General features: G+C 40.6%; 1 protein-coding gene across 1 annotated transcript in view; it reads left to right on the top strand.

Annotated features, from left to right (window-relative positions):
* Positions 1-9,488: 9,488 nt before the first annotated feature.
* GNA12 (G protein subunit alpha 12) overlaps positions 9,489-23,756 on the top strand; it is a 148,304-nt gene continuing 134,036 nt past the window's right edge. The window contains exon 1 of the mRNA XM_053555822.1: positions 9,489-9,976. Within this exon, the coding sequence (XP_053411797.1) occupies positions 9,671-9,976 (306 nt within the window). The 5' untranslated portion in view covers positions 9,489-9,670. The remainder of the gene's footprint in view (positions 9,977-23,756) is intronic.

Below are 23,756 nucleotides of genomic sequence, written 5' to 3'. Positions count from 1 at the left end.
ACACTCTCCTCCAGAATTCCTCTAGCAAGATTTAGTTCCAGTCACCCACAATGCTAACTGACATACTAAACACTTTTTATGGGCTGCCTTCTCTTCCCTTTCCTCCATCTCCCAAATAAACTACTTGTGCTTGAATCCTCATCTCATGGTATGCTTTGGAGGAGATCTGAACTAAGAATGGGCTGGGGCTCTAAGGGAATTGTCTGGAGATCAGAGAGCATTTTGGATGTCTATTGCAATGGTTAATTTTATATGTCAACTTGGCTGGACCACAGGGCCCAGATATGCTGTTAATCATTATTCTGGATGTTTCTGTGAAGATGTTTTTGGATGTGATTAACAATTAAATTGGTAAACTTGAGGTAAAGCAGATGACCCTTCATAATGTGTGTGGGCCTCATCTAATCAGTTGAAGGCCTTGCTAGAACAAAGACTGACCTCTTCCCAGAAACCAAATTCTGCAGCGGATGGCCTTCAGACTTAAACTACAGCATCAGTTCTTCCTAGCATCAGTTCTCCACTCTGCCAGCCCACCCTGCACAGTTTGGACTTGCCAACCTCCATAATTGCAGGAGTCAATTCCTTAAAATAAATCTCTTTATACACACACACACACACACACACACACACACACACACACACACACACACACAATTTATTCTGTTTCTCTCCAGAGAAACAGGTATTTATTCTAAAATGCACAGATTTCAACTATTTCTCTACTTCAGCTGTGAAGATCCCCAGAGCGAGACAGGAGCAGACTGTGTGCTCCTGACAAAAGAGCCAACCCCTTTCACAGAATTTTCTGCAATCCTCTCCCAGTGACATCTACCTACATGTCATCAGCTGTCCCATGCTGCAAAGGAGGCTAGGATGAAAGAATTTCCTGGGACAATTTGTCAACCTATTGAAGTCAGCCTTTGGCTCACAAGGATCAAGGGAGGAAAAACATGGTTTGTCTCCAAGGACCCAGCTGCTGTGAAGATTCTCTAGTCGAATAACAGAGGGCCAAGGCACCCCATTGTTCCTCTTCTTCTCCAGCATCCCTACTTTCCCACTACTATACCCTGTAGTAGACGGCATGCTGGCCTGGGAACCTGGAGACCCATGGGCATGAATGTCCTGCTCTACTCCCACTTGGGTGCCTGACCTTGGGCTGGTTGCTCAGCTCCTGCAGGCTTCAGTTTCCCCAACAGCTAAAGATGCAGAATGGATCTCTGAGGGCCCTTTCAACTCCATGATGATGCTTCTATATAGTAACCCCTCTCAAGTCCTGGACCTACACTGGGTCCTGTTAAATGGCACAAGCATTCACGTGAGGTCTGGACCGCTGCAGGTGTTTCTTCAAATCACACACAGATAGTCTGGGCAGGTAGTTCCTATCTGGGCTGCCAGAGCATTTGGGTTTGAGTGTCACTTAAGCCATCCTTCTGTAGAGCTTTAGGCATCAAAAGAAGATGTTCCTGCCATGCCATGTGCTGCTGTTGAAGGGGTTTCATTGTGCTCTGAATGTGAAAACTCATTCTGGACAGGATGGCTCCAAGGCAACTCATCTTAGTGGTGTCATGGTAGAGTAGAGTTTGACTGCAATCGTCTGAATGTATGTCCCTCCAAACTTCATGCTGAAATTTAATTGCCATGTAATAGTATTAAGGTCTGGGACCTTTAAGAGATGATTAGGCCAATAGGGCTCCGCTTCATTGGTGAGGTTAATTATAAAAGGGCACATTGAACTCTGTTTCTCTTTGCTGTTTCAACATAGAAGGATGCAGCAAGAAGATCCTTGACAGATGCCAACATCTTAATCTTGGACTTCTCACTCTCCAGAACTATGAGGAAATAAATGTCTGTTCCTTATAAATTACCCAGTCTCAGGTACTCTGACTAAGCACAAACTAAGACACTGACTGTGAGCTTCCTTCTTGAATGGCTGAAGCAGACATTTGGCAAGGGGCACCTTCAGGTGAGAGCCTTGTAGCGAGTAGAGGGGAGTGCCCCCAGGGTGTTTCTGTCCCTGCCCAGTCCCCACACCAGCTTAGCCTCACACTAACATTTGGGACTGAGCACAATGTGGAATTTAAATGAGATTCAAGGATTCCTCATATTGCAGATGGAGAAACTGAGGCTCTGTTTTTCACATGAGCCTTGGAGAAGGCTAAAAGGATACAGCAGCCACTCTTCTAGTTTCTAGCTTCAGGATGAGCCAGGCAGAGGCAGCTCTCAGGGAAGGAGGAGCCACAGTAGCAAACAAACACAGGGGGCACAGATAAGCAGTGGACTCTGCAAATATCCATTGAGTACAGTAGATCTCAACAAGAGGTCTTACTATACTGCTTGTGTGCACTGTCTCACAGAGACTTAGCTATCCTGAGGGAACCTTGTAGGGGTTGAGACCCTGCAATTATCTAGGTGCTGGTTGCCATGGCAACAGAAATCAGGAGATAAAGTCAACATAACCTTGTTTATTCCTGTAACCTGTGAATCCAGAGGGAATTTAGGCAACATTCCGATTCAAAATAACATCCCATTCTCCAAGCTACCTCACAAAGTGGCTCCTGAGCTACCACTTTTAATGTGTCTTCATGGGGTCTACCTTCTGCACATTCCTTTTCTTACAAGGACACCAGTGATAATGAATTAGGGCCCACCCTCATGAGCTCATTCTAAATTAATCACCTCCTCTCCCTTTTTTTAAGACAGTAGAGTGCTATGACATCATAGCTGATAGCAACCTCAAACCACTAGAGCAGTAGTTCTCAACCTTCCCAATGCCGTGGCTCTTTAATACAATTCCTGTGGGTCGCAACCCACATGTTGAGAACCGCTGCACTAGAGTCAACTGATCCTTTTGCCTCAGTCTCCCAAGTAGCTGGGACCACAGGCGCCGGCCATAACACCGGACTACATTTTTAGTAGAGACAGGGGGTCTTGCTCTTGCTCAGGCTGTTCTCAAACACCTGAGCTCAAGCTGTCCCCCCACCTCGGCCTCCCAGAGTGCTAGGATTACAAATACCCTATCTCCAAATACAGTCACATTCTGAAGTATTGAGAGGTTAAGATTTCAATATATGAATTTTGGGGTGGAAGATAGAGGAGGAGACACAATTCAGTCCATAACATATACTAGTAGCATAAAATACTCCTATGTTTTTGTTTATTGAAAATGTCCTTATTGTCTCCATTTTCTTAGAAGATATTTTTACTGAGTTTACAATTCCAGGTTAATGTATTATTTTTCTCGTGATGCTTCTAGAACAGCGGTTCTCAACCTGTGGGTTGCGACCCCTTTGGGGGTCAAACGAGCCTTTCACAGGGGTCACCTAAGACCATCCTGCATATCAGATATTTACATTACAATACGTAACAGTAGCAAAATTACAGTTATGAAATAGCAACGAAAATAACTTGATGGTTGGGGGTCACAACATGAGGAAGGGTCATGGCATTAGGAAGGTTGAGAACCACCATTCTAGAATATTATAATTCCCATCCATCTTTCACTTTTGCCATTGACATATCAGTTCCTTTGAGGACTGCATGAGTTAGTATATGCAAAGTGCTCAGAAAAGCCCCTGACACTTAGTACCTATTATATAAGTAGTCGCTATTATTATTTTCTCTCTGGTTGCTTTTAAGATCTCTTTGATGCCCTTCAACTTTGCTGTTGTATATCTGGGGTTAGATTTCTTTTTATCCATTGAACTAAGCATTTCATGTCATTTGTCAGTTTAAAATTTTCAGCTATTGTCTCTTCAGTTACTACCTCTTCCTCATTTCTGTCCCTTCTGCAACTCTGATTAGATACATTTTGGATATTCTTCCCCTCTCTTTCCTGTCTCTTTTTCAACCATTCATCTTTTCCATACCTTCATCTGTGTTAGATTCTGTGTAATTTTCTCCAGACCTATATTCCAATTTATCCTTCTTCATCTGTGTTTTAATCCACAACTTAACTATTAAGTCGCCACTCAATTATTTTTCATTTTTAGATGTATTATTTGGTTCTTTCACTCCCCCCCCCTTTTTTTTTGAGACAGAGTCTCACTATGTCGCCCTGGGTAGAGTGCAGTGGCATCACAGCCCCCAGCAACCTCAAACTCTTGGGCTTAAGCAAACCTCTTGCCTCAGCCTCCCAAATAACTGAGACTACAGGTGCCTGCCACAATGTCTGTTTTTCGTTGTAGTTGTCATCGTTGTTTGGCAGCCCCGGTGTATGTGGCCGGAACCCTAGCTGCTGAGCTACAGGTGCCAAACCTTTCACCCATTTTTTATATTCTCTTATTTCTCACTGATATTTTCAATATCCTCTTTTATTTCTTTGGAAGTATTAGATATATTTATCCAATGATCCGTATTTAATAATTTCAATATCTCAAATCTTTGTGGGTGTGATTCTACTTTCTGTAGTCTGGGCTTTCTTGTGATGCCTTGTTTTCCCATGTTAGGGATTTGTATTTATTATTTACTCATTTGTTTGTTTGTTTATTTATTTATTTATTTGAGACAGAGTCTCACTTTGTTGCCCTTGGTAAAGTGTGGTGGTGCCATAGCTCATAGCAACCTCAGACTCCTGAGCTCAAAAGAGTCTCTTGCCTCAGCCTCCTGAGTAGCCGGGACTACTGGCACCTGCCACAATGCCAGGCTATTGGTCTCTTTCTTGCTCAGGGTGGTCTCAAACTCATGAGCTAAAGTGATCCACCCCTTGGCCTCCCAGAGTGCTAGGATTACAGGCATGAGCCACTAGTGGGCCTACTCACTTTCTTTGGAATTCAATCTACTGATAAATGATTGATATTCATGCTGTGATTTATTTCACTAGGTCGTCCTTTCACTGAATGCATGGCCCTTTATGCAATGATCTCCTATCAGACTCCCATCTTCAATGATCTCTAGGCTTTGTCTCCCATCCCTGCAGGAGGAAAACAGAAAGTCAGATTTACAAGGGTTACAAGGGTTCAGCAGATGTCCCTGGGGCAGCTGGAGGCTTTACAACTTACTAGTTTAACTCTGAATTTCTGCTTTCACTTTGATTTTGGCTTCTGAAACTTCCTACTCAGCCCAGTGACACCTGAAAAAAAAGTTTTGGTTGAGTCATTTATACCTTTTTAATTGTTTCTGCAGGATTGCCTGAGTATCTGGCCCACTGTCAGGAAAGGGAGTTGATTTATTATTTCTCTAAAAATTTTCTCTGCTTCATCTCTTTCCCCCTTTTCTTCTGGAACTCTTATTATTCACATGTTAGAGCTTTTGGATCACTCCTCTAAGTCCTGTCCTTCTGCTTAGAATTTCTAACTCTCTAAACTTTTCCTCTGGGTTTTGAGATATTTCTCTCATTTTATCTTCTAGGTCGGTCTCTCATTTTGTTTTCCACAGTTCTCAATCTCTACCATTCTCTGTTCTATTAACTTTCTTTTTGTTTTGTTTTGCTTTGTTTTTTCTTTTTTTTTATTATTAAATCATAGCTGTGTACATTAATGTGATCATGGGGCACCATACACTGTTTTATAGACCATTTGACACATTTTCATCACACTGGTTAACATAGCCTTCCTGGCATTTTCTTAGTTATTGTGTTAAGACATTTATATTCTACATTTACTAAGTTTCACATGTACCCTTGTAAGATGCACTGCAGGTATAATCTCACCAAACACCCTCCTTCCCCTCCTTCTCCCCCTTCCTCATATTCTTAAGTTATAATTGGGTTATAGCTTTCATGTGAAAGTCATAAATTAGTTTCATAGTAGGGCTGAGTACATTGAATACTTTTTCTTTGTTCTATTAACTTTTTAAAAAATCATGATTAATTCTTTGGAACAATGTCTTTTTATGCCATGAATAATTCTAAGGTGGCATAATGATGATGGTGGTGGTGTCAGTGGTGATGGTGATGTAATGTTTCCATCTATTTACCACTTTGAGATATTCTACATTATCATAGTCTCTCTAGCACCTGGATCTCTTTAAGTCTATTTGAATTTTCTTTTCTTACTCATAGCTCATTGACTTTCAGGGATAGCCTTTGGAGCCTCTTATGCACTAGAGAAAGAATAAAAGGCAATATGTTGCCCCTTTCATAAGTGCCAAGAGAAGCTCCCAGGTCTCAGCAGTTGTCCTGGTTGATAAGCTCTCATGCTTACAGGTGGGGGAAGTTCCAGTCCTCTTACCTCATGTAGCTCTCCCACATTCTTCCCAGGCCAGAGAAGCCCTACTAGGACCTCACAAGGAGACTGTACCTATAGGGGATCTTGGGCTCATCCCAGACCTCTGAGCTGCTAATCCCCTTACTGCCACCTAGCTGGAGAGGGAGAGAGTCCCATGGCTGCTACCTTTCCTAGAGATTCCAGGTGAGCTCCCTGTTTCACACTTTCCAGGTCCTGCCATCAGACCTTCCCTCCTGGCTGATTAGGAGATGGAATTGAACACAAGTTGAGAGGAGCATTCAGTTCACCCCTCCTGCCCTTCTAATAATTTTTAAATATATGGCTGCCCAGGAAAACATGTCTGTGGGTCATCTGATTACAGATTTTAATCTTGTGTATTCCTGTCAGAAATTGTAAGTTATTACATTTATACGGATGTCCCTGAATTTACTTAAGCAGACCACTTCCCAAGTCTTTATTTTTAATATCATACATGTACTATCCTTATAGATTTTTGATCATCATGCCATTATTATCATGCTTCATTTATAGTATCTGGTTCCCAAAGCTCCACAATGATAATAATAATGTTACAACTTACTGAGTGCCTGTTGTACGTTAAGCCTTAGGCCTTGTGCTAGGGCCTTACATATGAGAAGTTATTTAATACTTGTCATGGTCCTTTTTTAATCCTGATTTCACAGATAAGGAAACTAAGTCTCAGAGATATTAAATGACTCATTCAAGGTCACACAGCTAGTATATATGGTAGAAGCCAACTTCAAAGGTCTCATGCTCTCCACCATCCCATACTATAATGGAGAGTGAACTGTATCAGGCTTCTTATTCAGGGTCTGTAATTTACTAGCCACACTTCCCTTGACAAGTGATGTTAGCTGCCTGGAATCCAGATTCTTCTATTATAATCATCTCTGCCTTGCTGACTTCCCAGCAGCATACAAGGGATAGTTGATATAACGTATGTGGAAGCACTTTAAATATTATGTCATACAAAGGTATTGTTACTGAGTATGCAGTTAGCCTGACTTCAAGCACCTTGGCCCCTTGACAAATGTGAAGGCTATGTCCAGAGACCTCATCAAATGCTCCAATTGGATAGCACTAACAGCACATAATTTCTCCCATAACAGGTTCCTAAAAATGTAAGAGACCTTTTAAAATATTTAATAATTATAAAAACACAGGATAAAGCTATTTATAAAGGTTTAAGGTTATTTATAAATGTTGTCTGGAGCACTTGCTGAAACTGTTTTGTGAATCACCTTCTCTTAATTTCTTTTACATGAAAGGACTGAACTCTGGTTCTGAGTTCCAGTCCCCTCTTTGTTGGTTCATAATTTCCTATTTTTGTCTTAGAAATACTGCTTTCTTAGGCCTCTCCAATTTCTTTTCATTTCCATTTTAGTACCAGTGCTTGCCTTTTAGTGGGAGGCCATTTTCACAAAGAAAGAAGACTCTAATCATGTTTCAAGGATTACACAGTACTGGATAATATGTTGACTCAAGAATGATACAAATTGATACCATGATTTGTAACAAACGACAAATGCTACATATATGCATTCCAGGTCCTTAGGGCATTTAGATCTGAGTTAAATCCTTGGTTCTATGGCAAAAAGTAGGGAAGTATTTAGTAATAAAGTATTTAGTCTCCACTTTGCCCAGTAATTTGAGCAGTCTGGCTCTCTAACTAACATATATAAGTTTCCTGATGCAAAGTCTTCATCTTTACCATCTTCTGATTCTTCTCCAGAAATCCCCAGAACTTGTCATTTTTATGATTATGCAGAATTGAGTGGAATCACATTCAGTAATCATTTTCTCTATTGAGTATACCTATGTCTAGGTAGAAGCAAAACAATATAGTAACAGTTCTGGTTGGTCCTTGTGAGACTCCTGTTGGTCTCTTTTCCGTTAGTCTTTATTGTAGCCATCTATACATGGTGAAAAGGTAGGTTTGAAGAAGATAATCTTTAAGACCATGTTTGTCAAGTCTGGCCAATCACCTAGGTTCCTTCTGACTCAGTAGATCTTACAGTCAAGAATCTGGGGCAGCACCTATGGCTCAAAGGAGTAGGATGGCAGGTTCAAACCCGACCCGGCCAAAAAAAAAAGAATCTGTAAGAAGGCGGGGTATAGTGGCTCACTCCTGTAAATCTAGCACAATCCATTGCTTGGAGACCAGCCCCAGCAAGAATGAAACCCCGTCGCTACTAAAAATAGAAAAACTAGCGGGGTGTTATGGTGGGTTCCTGTAATCCCAGCTACTCAGGAGGCTGAGGCAGGAGGATTGTCCAAACCCAGGAGTTGGAGATTGCTGTGGGCTAGGGTGATGCCCCAGCACTCTCTCTACCCAGGATGACAGAGTGACATTCTGTCTCAAAAAAAAAAAGTCTGTAATTAGACCAGCTGATGTTCATCCAGAACTTATTTGGGGCTAGGCACTGAACTAAGTGTTTTGCAAGTTCATGTTCTCAGTTTATATCTTCACGACCATTTGAGCTAGTTGTCACTCCCATTTTGCAGATTAGGAAATTGAAGCTAAAAACAGCAAAAAGGAAAAAACTGCTTAAAGATTGTGCAACTAGTCCAACAAATAACTGGTGGAGTCGACCGGGGATTCCAAGTCAGGCCCAGGAACTCCAGAATTGTGATGTTATTACAAGACCTTTGGGGGGAGCTTCTGGCAATTTCAGTAATTAAGCCCCCTAGAGGCCCTGCGAAACTCTTAAATGAGAGTGCATTTGTTTGAAATTTACGACCCGTCCCTCTACAATGTTCCTGGAAGGAAAACTTCCAGAAGGAACACGACCATCGGAGGGAATAAGTTTCATCGGCATTTCCCAGTTTTCAGGCAACGTCTTGGTACGCTCCGCAAGGTCTCTCTCTAGCCTCACAAGCTGACCCAACCTGGGAATCAAGGCAGACTCTTTCTGTACACCTGGCACTTTTGGTCACGCCCCGTTCCGTGAAGCCCCAATCCCAAGCCCGTTCTCCATAATTGACATCACCTCAAAGCAATTACAATTGGGCATGGCGAATGGTTGACCCGCCTCTCTGAAGACCCCGCCTCCCTTTCATTCTGAAAGAAAGAAGCTCGGCCTGAACGTCCAATGAGACGCGCCGCCACCCCAACGATCCCGCCTCTTTCGGCGCCGACCCCGCCCGGGGGCGGGAGGGATGCCCGCCTCCAGAGGCAGGACAAGTCAATCGGCGGGCTCGTTAAGTCTGATGGACAGCAACCGGCCCAATCCGCCGGGCTTCGCCAGCGCTGCTCCTCCCCGCCGCGCCCCTCCCCCGCCCCTCAGCCTGGGCCGAGCGGCTGCCGGGCGGGTGCGGGCCTCCGAGCGGCGGCGGCGGCGACGGCGACGGCGGACGCGGTCTGAGGGGAGCTGCGGACTGTCCGCGTGGGGCGTGGGGCGGCGCCTAGGCCCGGCTCGTGCTCGCCGGTGGGCGCGTCCATGGCCCCCAGGCCCCGGCGGGGCGCGGCCGCGGCCTGAGGGGCCATGTCCGGGGTTGTGCGGACCCTCAGCCGCTGCCTGCTGCCGGCCGAGGCCGGCGGGGCCCGCGAGCGCAGGGCGGGCGGGGCGCGCGACGCGGAGCGCGAGGCCCGAAGGCGCAGCCGCGACATCGACGCGCTGCTGGCCCGCGAGCGGCGTGCTGTGCGGCGGCTGGTCAAGATCCTGCTGCTGGGCGCGGGCGAAAGCGGCAAGTCCACGTTCCTCAAGCAGATGCGCATCATCCACGGCCGCGAGTTCGACCAGAAGGCGCTGCTCGAGTTCCGCGACACCATTTTCGACAACATCCTCAAGGTGATGCACCCCCGCCCCTCCCTTCACACCTGCACCAGGTGGGGCACCGGGCCGGCCAGTCCTGGCGCTAGCCCCGCTCCCTTCATAGCCCGCTCCCTGTGCCCCCGGGAGCATCCCCAGCCCCCCTGGGCGTCCCAGTGCCCCCAGGCGGTCTTGGAGGCGGTGCACCAGAGATGCTCAGTTCTGGGCACCCCACGGGTCTGATGGACGACTGCCGGGAATTGGGGGACGGAAGTCCTGGTGCTGGGGAAGGCTTCCTTGGATGCGCCTTCGCAGGGTGGCATCTGCCCGCCGCCCCATTACAGCTGAGTTGGGTGAGGGAGCCTAACTCGCCCTGCCTTCCAGAAAGCTCCCACCGGCCTTGTAGACTGGAGGGCTACCGGCCACGAGTCTCTTTCTAAGCTTGTAAGAGGAAAATTTCAAACATGTACACAAGTAGAGAAAATAGTAGAAGGATCTGTAGCGTACCCCATCCCCCAGCCTTAACAGTGGTCCAGTTTGTGCCAATTCTGCGCAGCTGTGCCCCCACCCCAGGACCTCCAGATCTACAAGATGTTGTAGCATGTGTTGCTGAAAGATAAGGCTTCCTCGTAAAAACATAACTACAGTTTCATTAGGAAACTGAAAAATTAGTAATAATTCCTTAATATCATCAACTATACAGTCAGTGCTCAAATTTCCTATAATTGTTTTGTTTGTTTGAATCTGCATACAGCTGAAATCTTTGCAGTGAGATTGTTCTCCAGGTTCTCTTTCTGTCTCTGATTTGGGAGAGAAACTATAGCATTGACAAAGTCTGGGTTCCGCTCTCCCATGAGCCTGTGCTAAAGGGCCTGGAAGAAAGGAAATCTGGAGAAATTGATAATGAGGAGAAAGTAGAGTCTCCTGCACCTAGATCGTGGTATTTTGTTTGTTTTTGTCTCTTTTCTTGGCCCCTCACCAGTTTTTCCCAGGTCTTTTTTGGGGAACCCAAGTTAGAGGTATGAGAAAAGTGAGTCTCAAAGCAGAGGTGGAGAGAAGTTTGTCATACCAGAAAACCTGCCTAGGGACTAGATTTTATGGTTCCCGAGGGATTTTAAATTTAGCAAAGGGCTGTAGAAACCCATCTGGTATATTTCTTTCACTTCTACTGTAAGGCTGCTCAGCCTAGCTCTGAAGATGAACTGAGCACTTTTGGCATCTCTGTGATGGAACCCTGGCTCCAGACTTACGGGTTAGTATTCCCACTTTATGTATTTATTATTAAAATATTTCATTTAGACATAGCTGTTTCAGGATTGTCAGGGGAAGAAAATCATTTAAATGATGAAACACCCCTTTTCATTTCACCTCTTTCAAAAGCCTCTCAGTGAGTCAGAGCTCTGACCAAATAGTTCATAAACTTTAAAGACTAGGTGCCCAGTGTAACTCACTAGGGATTGATTGTCTTTAAAAATTCCCCTCATCTTCTGGGGTAAAGTGCATTTGATTGTCTCTCAGAGCCTCCTCTTTAACTACTCTGTCAAAGATCCTGATTTTATTTTTGCTGCTTTCCTGGACTACAAATCTAAGTAAAAATATAGAGAGTTCGCTATCTCCAGTTTCTTTCAACTCAGGAGGTAGGGAAAATATTCAGAAATATAGAATCTTAAATGTAAATAATTAGATTAAGTTTGTTTTATAAAACTCAGTCTTAACCTTTTCTTGATGCATGTAAACATTAACTTTTACTGACTCTTTTATCAACAAACAAGATTTGTTAACTAGTATTTTATTTTTCTATACTAATTATATAGTTCCACACTAAACTCACTACTTAGAAATTCATTTTTCAATTTAAAATCAAAAATCCTTTCATCTCCCTCAAACTGCCCCACCCCCATTTTTATTTGGACAGGTCCTTATAAGGGACCTTTGAGTGTCACTGTTAAGAATAATATTTGTGTGTACATAGAGATTTAGTGTTAAAAGGCTATTTTTGACGCACCATGTGCTGTGCTCATTGTACCAAGTCCTTTGATATATTGCATTTAATTTTCATAATACTCCAGATGGTGTTATCTCATTTAGCCGGTGAAGAAATTGAGGATAAGGGTTTAAAATCTACTCAAGGTCAGCTATCTAATTAATAGTGACAGAGCTAGGAACTTGGTCTTTTTCTTTTCTTCTTCTTTTTTTTTTTTTTTTTTTATGTTGCCCTTGGTATAGTGCTGTGGCATCACAGCTCACAGCAACCTCAAACAAACTCTTGGGCTTAAGCAATTCTCTGCGACTACAGGTGCCCACCACAACGCCTGGCTATTTTTTGTTGTACATGTCATTGTTTAGCAGACCCCGGGCCAAGTTTGAACTTGCCATCCTCAGTGTATGTGGCCAGCACCCTAACCATTGAACTATGGGCACCAAGCCAGGTCTTTTTCTTTTTAATAAAACTTGATTTTAAGATAATTGTGGAGTCCTATGTGGTTGTAAGAAATAATAGAAGTTCCATGTACCCTCCATCTACTTTCCTTCAACAGTAATATCTTATAAAACTATGATACAATCTTATACCAGGATATTGGCATAGATACAGTCAAGATACAGAACATTTCTATCACTGTATGGATCCCTGATGTTGCCCTTTTGTAGTTACTCCCTACCCCTTAAGGTAAGGCCTGCTTCACCCTGGTGATGACTAATCTATTCTCTAATTTTCTCATTTCAAGGATATTATATAAATGGAATCATGCAGAATGTTATCTTTTGGAATTGGCTTTTATCACTCAGCCTAATTCCCTGGAAATTCACCGAAGTGGTTGTGTGTATCAACAATTCCTGCCTTTTCTTTCTTTTCTTTTCTTTTTTCTTTTTTTTGAGACAGAGTCTCACTTTGTTGCCCTCGGAAGAGTGCTGCAGCGTCACAGCTCACAGCAACCTCAAGCTCTTGGGCCCAAGCAATTCTCTTGCCTCAGCCTCCCAAGTAGCTGGGAGTACAGGCGCCCACCACAATGCCCGGCTATTTTTTGTTGCAGTTGTCATTGTTATATAGCTGGTACAGGCCAGGTTCTAACCCACCAACCTTAGTGTATGTGGCTGGCCCTGTAACCACTGTGCTATAGGCACCAAGCCATCAATTTCTGTCTTGTTAGTGTTGAGTAGTATTCCATGATATGGATTTACCATAGTACACCACTGTTTACCTGTTGGAAGACATCTGGGTTGTTTCTAATTACTGCCCATTATGAATGAATCTTCTCTGAACATGTATGTACATGTTTTTGTATGTACTTAGGGTTTTATGTATCTGGAATAAAAGCCTAAGAGTTCAATTGCTGGGTCGTATGGTAGTTAAAAATTTTTGCAAAGTGGCCATACCATTTTAATTTCTACCAGCTATGTATAAGAGATCCAGTTTCTCTACATTCTTGCCAGCATTTGACATAGTCCCTATTTTTTTTTTTTTTTGGAGACAGAGTCTTACTCTGTCGCCCTGGGTAGAGTGTCATGACATAGCTCACAGCAACATCAAACTCTTGGGCTCAAGTGATCCTCTTGCTTCAGCCTCTAGAAGTAGCAGGGACGGCAGGCGTGCACCACCATGCCTAGCTAATTTTCCTATGTGTAGTAGAGACAGGGGTCTCACTCTTGCTCAGGCTGGTCTCGAACTCCTAAGCTCAAACAATCCACCCTTCTTGGCCTTCCAGAGTGCTAGGATTAGAGGCGTAGTCACCATTTTTTATTTATCCCTTCTGAGAGGTGTGTACTGACACCTTATTGTGATTTTAAGTTGCATTTCCCTAATGGCTAATGATGTTGAACATCTTTTTTGCCATTCGTATATCTTCATCTGTGAAGTATCTTCATGTTTTTTACCCATTTTCTAATTAGGGTGTTTTGGGGTTTTTTTTTGTTTGTTTGTTTTTTATTGTCGGGGATTCATTGAGGGTACAATAAGCCAGGTACACTGATTGCAATTGTTAGGTAAAGTCCCTTTTGCAATCATGTCTTACCCCCATAAAGTATGACACACACCAAGGCCCCACCCCCCTCCCTCTTCCCTCTTTCTGCCTCCCCCCATAACCATAATTGTCATTAATTGCCCTCATATCAAAATTGAGTACATAGGATTCATGCTTCTCCATTCTTGTGATGCTTTACTAAGAATAATGTCTTCCACATCCATCCAGGTTAATACGAAGGATGTAAAGTCTCCATTTTTTTAAATGGCTGAATAGTATTCCATGGTATACATATACCACAGCTTGTTAATCCATTCCTGGGTTGGTGGGCATTTAGGCTGTTTCCACATTTTGGCGATTGTAAATTGAGCTGCAATAAACAGTATAGTACAAGTGTCCTTATGATAAAAGGATTTTTTTCCTTCTGGGTAGATGCCCAGTAATGGGATTGCAGGATCAAATGGGAGGTCTAGCTTGAGTGCTTTGAGGTTTCTCCATACTTCCTTCCAGAAAGGTTGTACTAGTTTGCAGTCTCACCAGCAGTGTAAAAGTGTTCCCTTCTCTCCACATCCACGCCAGCATCTGCAGTTTTGAGATTTTGTGATGTGGGCCATTCTCACTGGGGTTAGATGATATCTCAGGGTTGTTTTGATTTGCATTTCTCTAATATATAGAGATGATGAACATTTTTTCATGTGTTTGTTAGCCAATCGTCTGTCGTCTTTAGAGAAAGTCCTATTCATGTCTCTTGCCCATTGATATATGGGATTGTTGGCTTTTTTCATGTGGATTAATTTGAGCTCTCTATAGGTCCTAGTTATCAAGCTTTTGTCTGATTGAAAATATGCAAATATCCTTTCCCATTGTGTAGGTTGTCTCTTTGCTTTGGTTATTGTCTCCTTAGCTGTACAGAAGCTTTTCAGTTTAATGAAGTCCCATTTGTTTATCTTTGTTGTTGTTGCAATTGCCATGGCAGTCTTCTTCATGAAGTCTTCCCCCAGGCCAATATCTTCCAGTGTTTTTCCTATGCTTTCTTGGAGGATTTTTATTGTTTCATGCCTTAAATTTAAGTCCTTTATCCATCTTGAATCAATTTTTGTGAGTGGGGAAAGCTGTGGGTCCAGTTTCAGTCTTTTACATGTAGACATCCAGTTCTCCCAACACCATTTATTGAATAGGGAGTCTTTCCCCCAATGTATGTTCTTGTTTGGTTTATTTAAGATTAGGTGGTTGTAAGATGTTAGTTTCATTTCTTGGTTTTCAATTCGATTCCAAGTGTCTATGTCTCTGTTTTTGTGCCAGTACTATGCTGTCTTGAGCACTATGGCTTTGTAGTACAGACTAAAATCTGGTATGCTGATACCCCAGCTTTATTTTTGTTACTAAGAACTGCCTTAGCTATACGGGTTTTTTTCCGGTTCCATACAAAACGCAGAATCATTTTTTCCAAATCTTGAAAGTACGATGTTGGTATTTTGATAGGAATGGCATTGAATAGGTAGATTGCTTTGGGAAGTATAGACACTTTAACAATGTTGATTCTTCCGTCCATGAGCATGGTATGTTCTTCCATTTGTTAATATCCTCTGCTATTTCCTTTCTGAGGAGTTCATAGTTTTCTTTATAGAGGTCCTTCACCTCCTTCGTTAGGTATATTCCTAGGTATTTCATTTTCTTTGAGACTATGGTGAAGGGAGTTGTGTCCTTAATTAGCTTCTCATCTTGACTGTTATTGGTGTACACAAAGGCTACTGACTTGTGGACATTGATTTTATATCCTGAAACATTACTGTATTTTTTGATGACTTCTAGGAGTCTTGTGGTTGAGTCTTTGGGGTTCTCTAAGATCATGTCGTCAGCAAAGAGGGAGAGTTTGACCTCCTCTGATCCCATTTGGATTCCCTTTATTTCCTTGTCTTGCCTAATTGTATTGGCTAGAACTTCCAGCACTACATCGAATAGTAATGGTGACAGAGGACAACCTTGTCTGGTTCCAGTTCTAAGAGGAAAAGCTTTGAGTTTTACTCCATTCAGTAGAATATTGGCTGTGGGTTTGTCATAGATAGCTTCAATCAGTTTTAGAAATGTGCCACCTATGCCTATACTCTTCAGTGTTCTAATTAGAAAAGGATGCTGGATTTTATCAAATGCTTTTTCTGCATCTATTGAGAGGATCATGTGATCTTTATTTTTGCCTCTGTTAATATGGTGGATAATGTTTATGGACTTGTGTATGTTAAACCAGCCTTGCATCCCTGGGATGAAGCCTACTTGATCATGATGAATGACTTTTTTGATGATAAGCTGTAATCTATTGGCTAGGATTTTGTTGAGGATTTTTGCATCTATATTCATGAGTGAGATTGGTCTGAAATTCTCCTTTTTGTTTGGGTCTTTTCCTGGTTTTGGTATCAGGGTGATGTTTGCTTCATAGAATGTGTTGGGGAAGATTCCTTCTTCCTCAATTTTTTGGAATAATTTCTGCAGTACAGAAATAAACTCTTCCTTGAAGGTTTGATAGAATTCTGGTGTGAAGCCATCTGGACCAAGGCATTTTTTGGTTGGAAGATTTTTTATTGTTTCTTTGATCTCAGTGCTTGAAATTGGTCTGTTCAGGAGCTCTATTTCTTCCTGGCTAAGTCTAGGGAGAGGGTGTGATTCCAAATATTGATCCATTTCCTTCACATTGTCAAATTTCTGGGCATAGAGTTTCTGGTAGTATACAGAGATGATCTCTTGTATCTCTGTGGGATCAGTTGTTATTTCCCCTTTATCATTTCTGATTGAGGTTACTAGAGATTTTACTTTTCTATTCCATGTTTGTCTGGCCAGTGGTTTATCTATTTTATTTATTTTTTCCAAAAACCAACTCCTTGTTTCATTAATTTTCTGAATGATTCTTTGTTTTCAATTTCATTCATCTCTGATTTGATTTTGGGTATTTCTTTTCTTCTACTGAGTTTAGGCTTAGATTGTTCTTCTTTTTCCAATTCCATAAGATCTCTTGTGAGATTGTTGATGTGCTCTCTTTCTGTTTTTCGCATGTAGGCATCTAAAGCGATGAATTTTCCTCTCAAAACTGCTTTTGCAGTGTCCCACAGGTTTTGATAGCTTGTGTCTTCATTGTTGTTATGCTCAAGGAAGTTAATGATTTCCTGTTTTATTTCTTCCTGCACCCATCTGTTATTCAACAGAAGATTGTTTAATTTCCATGTCTTTGGATGGGGTCAAGCATTTTTGTTAGAGTTGAGTTCTATCTTTAGTGCCTTATGGTCTGAGAAGATACAAGGTAAAATTTCAATTCTTTTGATTCTCTTGATATTTGTTTTGTGTCCCAGGATATGATTAATTTTTGAGAATGTTCCATGGGGTGATGAGAAGAATGTATATTCTTTATCTTTGGGGTGGAGTGTTCTATATGCGTCTGTCAAGCACAGTTGTTCTAGGGTCTCATTTAAATCTCTTATATCTTTGTTTAATTTCTGTTTAGAGGATCTGTCCAGCTCTGTAAGAGGAGTGTTAAAGTCCCCTGTTATGATGGTATTATCAGATATCATATTGCTCAGACTGAGTAAGGTCTGTTTCAAGAATCTGGGAGCATTCAAATTGGGTGCATAGATATTTAGAATTGAAATGTCTTCTTGTTGTATTTTTCCCTTGACCAATATAAAGTGACCATCTTTGTCTTTTTTGACTTTAGTTGCTTTAAATCCACATGTATCTGAAAGTAAGATTGCAACTCCTCTTTTCTTCTGAATTCCATTTGCCTGAAAAATTGTCTTCCAACCCTTGACTCGGAGCTTTAATTTGTATTTTGAAGCCAGGTGTGTTTCTTGCAGACAGCAGATAGATGGCTTGTGTTTTTTAATCTAGTCAGCCAATCTATGTCTCTTCAGTGGGGAATTCAAGCCATTAACATTTATTGAGATAATTGATAAGTGTGGTAGTATTCTATTCGTCTTATTTGGTGAGAGTCCATTGCTTAGTTTTATCTTTTGCATCAGTGTGGAGGTTAGGTTCTGTCCTTTAATTTCTGAGTTCTTACTTTGCTGCTGATCCATTGTGGTGGTCAGTGTGCAGAACAGGTTGAAGTATTTCCTGTAGAGCTGGTCTTGTTGTGGCGAATTTCCTCAATGTTTGTATATCCGTAAATGATTTGATTTCTCCGTCAATTTTTAAGCTTAGCTTAGTGGGGTACAGAATTCTGGGCTGGCAATTGTTCTGTTTAAATAGATTAAAGGTAGCTGACCATTGTCTTCTTGCTTGGAAAGTTTCATTAGAGAAGTCTGCGGTCACTCTGATGGATTTGCCCCTATAGGTCAACTGGCGCTTACTCCTGGCAGCTTGCAGAATCTTTTCTTTTGTCTTGACTTTGGACAGGTTCATCACAATGTGTCTTGGAGAAGCTCGGTTAGAGTTGAGGCGACCTGGGGTCCGATAGCCCTCTGAAAGCAGTGTGTCAGAATCTTTGGTGATATTTGGGAAATTTTCTTTTATAATATTCTCTAGTATGGCTTCCATTCCTCTGGGGCATTCTTCTTCCCCTTCAGGAATTCCTATAACTCGTATGTTGGAACGCTTCATGAAGTCCCATAATTCTGACAGTGAACGTTCTGCTTTCTCTCTCTTCTTTTCTGCCTCTTTTACTATCTGAGTTATCTCAAAAACTTTGTCTTTTACCTCTGAAATTCTTTCTTCTGCATGGTCTAACCTGTTGCTGATACTTTCCATTGCATCTTTAAGTTCCCTAATTGACTGTTTCAGTTCCTTCAGCTCTGCTATATCCTTTTTATATTCTTCATATCATTCATCTCTTATTTGATTATGTTTTTGAATTTCCTTTTGGTTATTTTCCACTTTATTAGCAGTTTCCTTCATTGTTTCCATCATTTCTTTCATTGTTTTCAACATGTGTATTCTAAATTCCCTTTCTGTCATTCCTAACATTTCTTTATAGGTGGAATCCTCTGCAGTAGCTACCTCATGGTCCCTTGGCGGGGTTGTTCTGGACTGGTTCTTCACGTTGCCTGGAGTTTTCTGCTGATTCTTCCTCATGAGTGATTTCTTTTATCTGTTTCCTTGCCCTAATTTTCCTTTCACTACCTCTTGCTCTTTAAGTTCTCATGCCTGTGGACTAAGAGTTACAGGACCAGAAGGGTGAGAAGGTTGAAGAGCAAAAAAGGGATGAAAGAAAGGAGGACCGAGTGTTAAGAAAAAAAAAAGAAAAATAGAGAAAGGAGAGGGGGTGGGTAAAAGGAATATTGACAAAAAGAAGAGAGGCACAGAAAGAGGGAGACAGAGCAATATAAGTGTACAGTAAGGTACTTTGATACAACCTTAAAAAAAAACCACCTTCTGGGGGTGCCCAGTTGGGTGGTTCCCTTGAGGTCAGCAGCTCTTTGCTAACCTGATCAGACACAGTACCCCACCTCCACCAAGTAGAGAGGAAAGACAAAAATGCTATGAATCAAACCAAAACAAGCAAACAGAAAACTTTACGGGATAAAATTGGGTGGAAAACCAAATAATAGTGGTAGGAACACTAACAAAAATGAAGTTCTAATTATTGAAATAGGCAGCAATGGGAAATTATAATTAAACTAGAAAAACTGAGAAAGAAAAAGGATCGTATGGAAAAGGTTGAACTTAAAAAACAAAACAACATCAACAATATCAAAATAAACAAAAAAAACAACCAAACAAACAAAAAAAAAACACAACCAAAAACAAAGCAGTATGTATATGTTATTTAGTATTGTCTGGGCAACACGTGGTCTTCTGGGGTATGAGATGTTAATCACAGTTCTGATAGGACTGGAGGCTGCTAGTTTCTCAAACCCCAGCAGGTAGACACCCTAAATCTCTCTTCAGCCCACTTCAAAGGCACTTTGAACTTGTTCACTTGCTGAGCAGAAGCTTTCCCAGGGAAGTGCTTGTTGCTGGAATCACTGCTGAAGTGGCTATCCACTTACCCTGTGTGCCAAACTGGTCTCCCTCTGCCCCTGAGGGTTAGGGCTGCAAGGCGGCTCAGACCCCGCCCTTAGGCTACTTGGTCGCTGGGTTACCAGCTCCCACCCAATTCTAGCTCTGCAACCCTGAGTGCGGAGCTTGCCGGGGCAGATCGCTCACAATGGCTGCCTGTGACCCAGAGCCAAACACTATTAGCTCCGTCTGGCTCCGTCTGGCTCACTCTGGCCTACAAAGGCCAAAGTTCTCCGCACTCTCGCTCAGGCTCTCCCCAAGGCAGTTCAGCTGAGTGCCAAGTCCAAAGACACCAAAACAGTTCACAGGTAAGGCCTTTCTGGTTTGCAGTCTCGCTGCTACTGAACTTACAGTTGTGGGCGGGTTTAGACAGATTGAACACACCGACCACTTGCCGGTTTTCCACTGTTTTAGTCCTCCTCTTGGGGTCCAGAAGTCTCCTGCTGACTCTCTATATCCTCTCAGGGGTGATGATAGGCAGATCCCACCAGCCAGAGATGCCTGGAGTCCTATCTTCTGAGACTCACGGTGCCCAGATGCAAGGAAGCTGTTACTCGGCTGCCATCTTGCTCCACCTCCCGGGTTTTTTTTTATTTTTTTTTATTTTTTGGTGTGTGTGTGTGTTGTGTAGTTTTTGAAATGGAATCTCAGTATGTTGCACAGGCTTATCTTGAATTCCTGGCTCCAAGTAATCCTGCCTCAGTCTCCCAAATCGCTAAGATTATAACTGTGAACCATCATGCCCAGCTGTAGTTTTGTTTTGTTTTTTTTTAATTGTGTTTCAAGGGTTCTCTATATATTCTTAATAAAGAACTAGTATCTCAGTCTGTAACTTGTTTTTTCATCCTTTTAACAGGGCCTTTAATTTCAGTGAAGTCTAGTTTATTGATTTTTCCTTTTATGAATCATCATTTTAGTATCAAGTTTAAGAATTCTTTGCTTAATCCAAGATCCCTAAGATTTTCCTGTTTTTTTCTTAAAATTTGTATAGTTTTACTTTTTACATGTAAGTCCATGATTTATTTTGAGTTAATTTTTGTATAAAGTATGAGGTTTAGCTGAAAGTTGATTTTTCTGCCTTCTAGTTGTTCTAGTACCATTTATTGAAAAGGATAGGATTCTTCCATTGAATTGCTTTTGTACCTTTGTTGAAAAGCATTTGGGCATATTTGTGTACTTCTATTTCTGGGTTCTCTGTCCTTTTTCATTGATCTCTTTTTTGTCTATCTTTCTGCAATATCATGTTTATTACTATACCTAAATAATGGATTTAATATATGAGTGTTTTTTCCTACTTTTTCAAGATTGTTTTAGCTACTCTAGGGCCTGTGCCTTTTTCCATATAAGTTTTAGAATAAAGTTGTCTATGTTTGCTAAAAAACAAAAATAAAACTTGTTGGGATTTTGATAGCAATTGCATTAAACCTATAGATCAATCTGGGGACAATTGACATCTTTACTAAATTGAGTCCTCCAATTCATTATTTACTTAGGTGTTCTTTGATTTCTTTTGTCAACATTTTGTACTTTTCAGTATATGGATCCTATTCATGTTTTATTTAATCTGTACCTAAATATTTTCTTTACAGCAACTGTAGGTGATATTGTGTGTTTATTTTCAGTTTGTACATGATTATTATTAGTGTACAACAATGCTATTGATTTTTATGTCTTGATCTTCCATCCCATGACATTGCTAAACACAGTGGTTGTAAGAGTTTTTCAATGGATTCCTTGAAATTTTCTACACAGATCATCACATTATCTGCAAATGAGGATATAGATATACCTTTTATTTCTTTTCTTGCTTTATTTATCCTTTCCCAATAGATATACCTTTTATTACTTTTTCTTGCTTTATTGCAATGGCTAAGAAACTTTCATTGTTGAAAAATAGTGGTAAAAATAGTGATATATGCATATCTGTTTCTTTGCTAATATTGGTGATTTTGTCTTATCTCTTTATTTTTGACAGTCTTCTTAGATATTTATCAGTTTCATTTATTTTTTTCTGAAAAGAATCAGCCTTTTATTCCATTAATTTTTCTCTGTGTTTTTTTTGTTGTTGTTGTTTGTTTTTTTCAATTTCATTTATTTTTCTTTATTATTCTTTCCTCTTACTTTGGGTTTTTGTTAACTCTTTTTTTTTTTTTTTTTTTTAAGTTTTTTTCATTAGAATCTTATTGAGACCTTTCCTTTTTTCTAAAATTTCCCTCTTGGCACTGCTTTATCTATGTCCACATATTTTTATATGTTCTGCCTTCATTTTAATTCAGTCTGTGGGTATTTCATTTCTTTTAAGATGTCTTCTTTAAACTATGGATTATTTATTTAGAAGTATATTGTTTCCAAGTGTTTAAAGATTGTCCTGTATTCTTTCTGTTACTTGATTTCAGTTCTTTTAAATTTTTAAGGTTTGTTTCATGCATATGTTCTGTGGTCCTGAGTTGAGGAATGTTCCATAGGCACTTGGAAAAAAATTGTGTGTTCTGTTGTTTGGTGGAGTGTTCTACATATCATTTAGATTCTGTTAGTTGATAGTGATGTTAAATTCTATATCCTTGCTGATTTTCTGTTTAGTAGTTCTAATTAGAACAGTATAACTATTAGTAGTTCTATTAGTTGCTAAAAGTAGGGTATGAAAGTTTCCAACTATAATTGTGGATTTATCTATTTTCCCTTTATCATTCGTTGCTTCATGTATTTTGAGGTTCTTTTGTGTGGTTCATAAACATTTAGGATCATGAGGTCTTCCTTGTGAATTAACTCTTTTTCATTATGTGATGTCCTTTGTTTTCAATAGCTGAATTATTTTATCAGCTATTTTTAATATAACCTCTCCTATGTTTATTAATGCTTTTATCTTATATTTTGTTTCTTCTGTTCTTACTTTCATGTTAGTTATTTTAAACATGTTTTAGGATTCCATCTTGATTGATTCATTCTTTTTTTTTTTTTTTTTGTATAACATTTTATATAATTTTCTTGAACCTCTAGCCTCAAAGAGATCTTCTCACCCTGGCATTCCCAAAGTGCTGGGATTATAGGCATGAACCACTAAGCCGGGCCCCCACTTTGTATCATTTTCTTGGTAGAAGTCATAGGTTTACAATATGCATATGTAATTTATCCCAGTGAACTGGCCTTGGTGTTTTACAACTTTAAGTGAAGTTTAGAAACTTTATTTTCCTTTAGGTCTCTTTACCCTTCCCACTTACAAAATATAAACACCTTAATATTTCTATTAGACTTTAAGTCCACATCAAGTGGTTTTATTTCATCAAAAATGATTTTCAAAAGTCATAAGAAATAGAATATTACATTTATATCCTTTTTACCCTACTCTTACCTTTCATATTTATCCTTCTTTTACCTATTCTGATGGTGGTCTTACCTTTCTGAAGTTGTAAGTCGTTTTCTGTTGTCATTTCCTTTCTTCTTCTTCTTCTTTTTTTTTTTTTTTTATCATTTCCTTTCTATTTAGAAAACCTCCTTTAGCCATTCTTTAAGGGTAAGTTTGTTTGAAACAAATTCTCTTAGTTTTCCCTTTGTCTAAGAATGTCTTTATTTCCTTTTCATTGTTGAAGGATATCTTCCCCAACTATAGAATTCACAGTTGACAGTTCTTTTCTTTTAGAACTTAAAAAACATGCCACATTTTTCTGTCCTGCATAGTTTCAGAAGAGAAATCTACTGTTATTCAAATTGGTCTCTCTTTCTTTGTAAGTTAAATGCATTATTTCTCTGGCTGCTTTTGTAGTCTTTTGACTTTAGCGTCTAGCAATTTATTTATTATTTGGGCATAAATTTCTTTCAGTTTATTTTATTTGGGGTTTACTTAGATTCTTAGGTCTTTTGCCAAATTGGAAGAGTTTTTC

The sequence above is a fragment of the Nycticebus coucang genome, chromosome 12 (assembly GCF_027406575.1).
Source record: "Nycticebus coucang isolate mNycCou1 chromosome 12, mNycCou1.pri, whole genome shotgun sequence".
Taxonomy (NCBI): Eukaryota; Metazoa; Chordata; class Mammalia; order Primates; family Lorisidae; genus Nycticebus; species Nycticebus coucang.
This window is presented reverse-complemented; position numbering and strand designations above follow the sequence as displayed.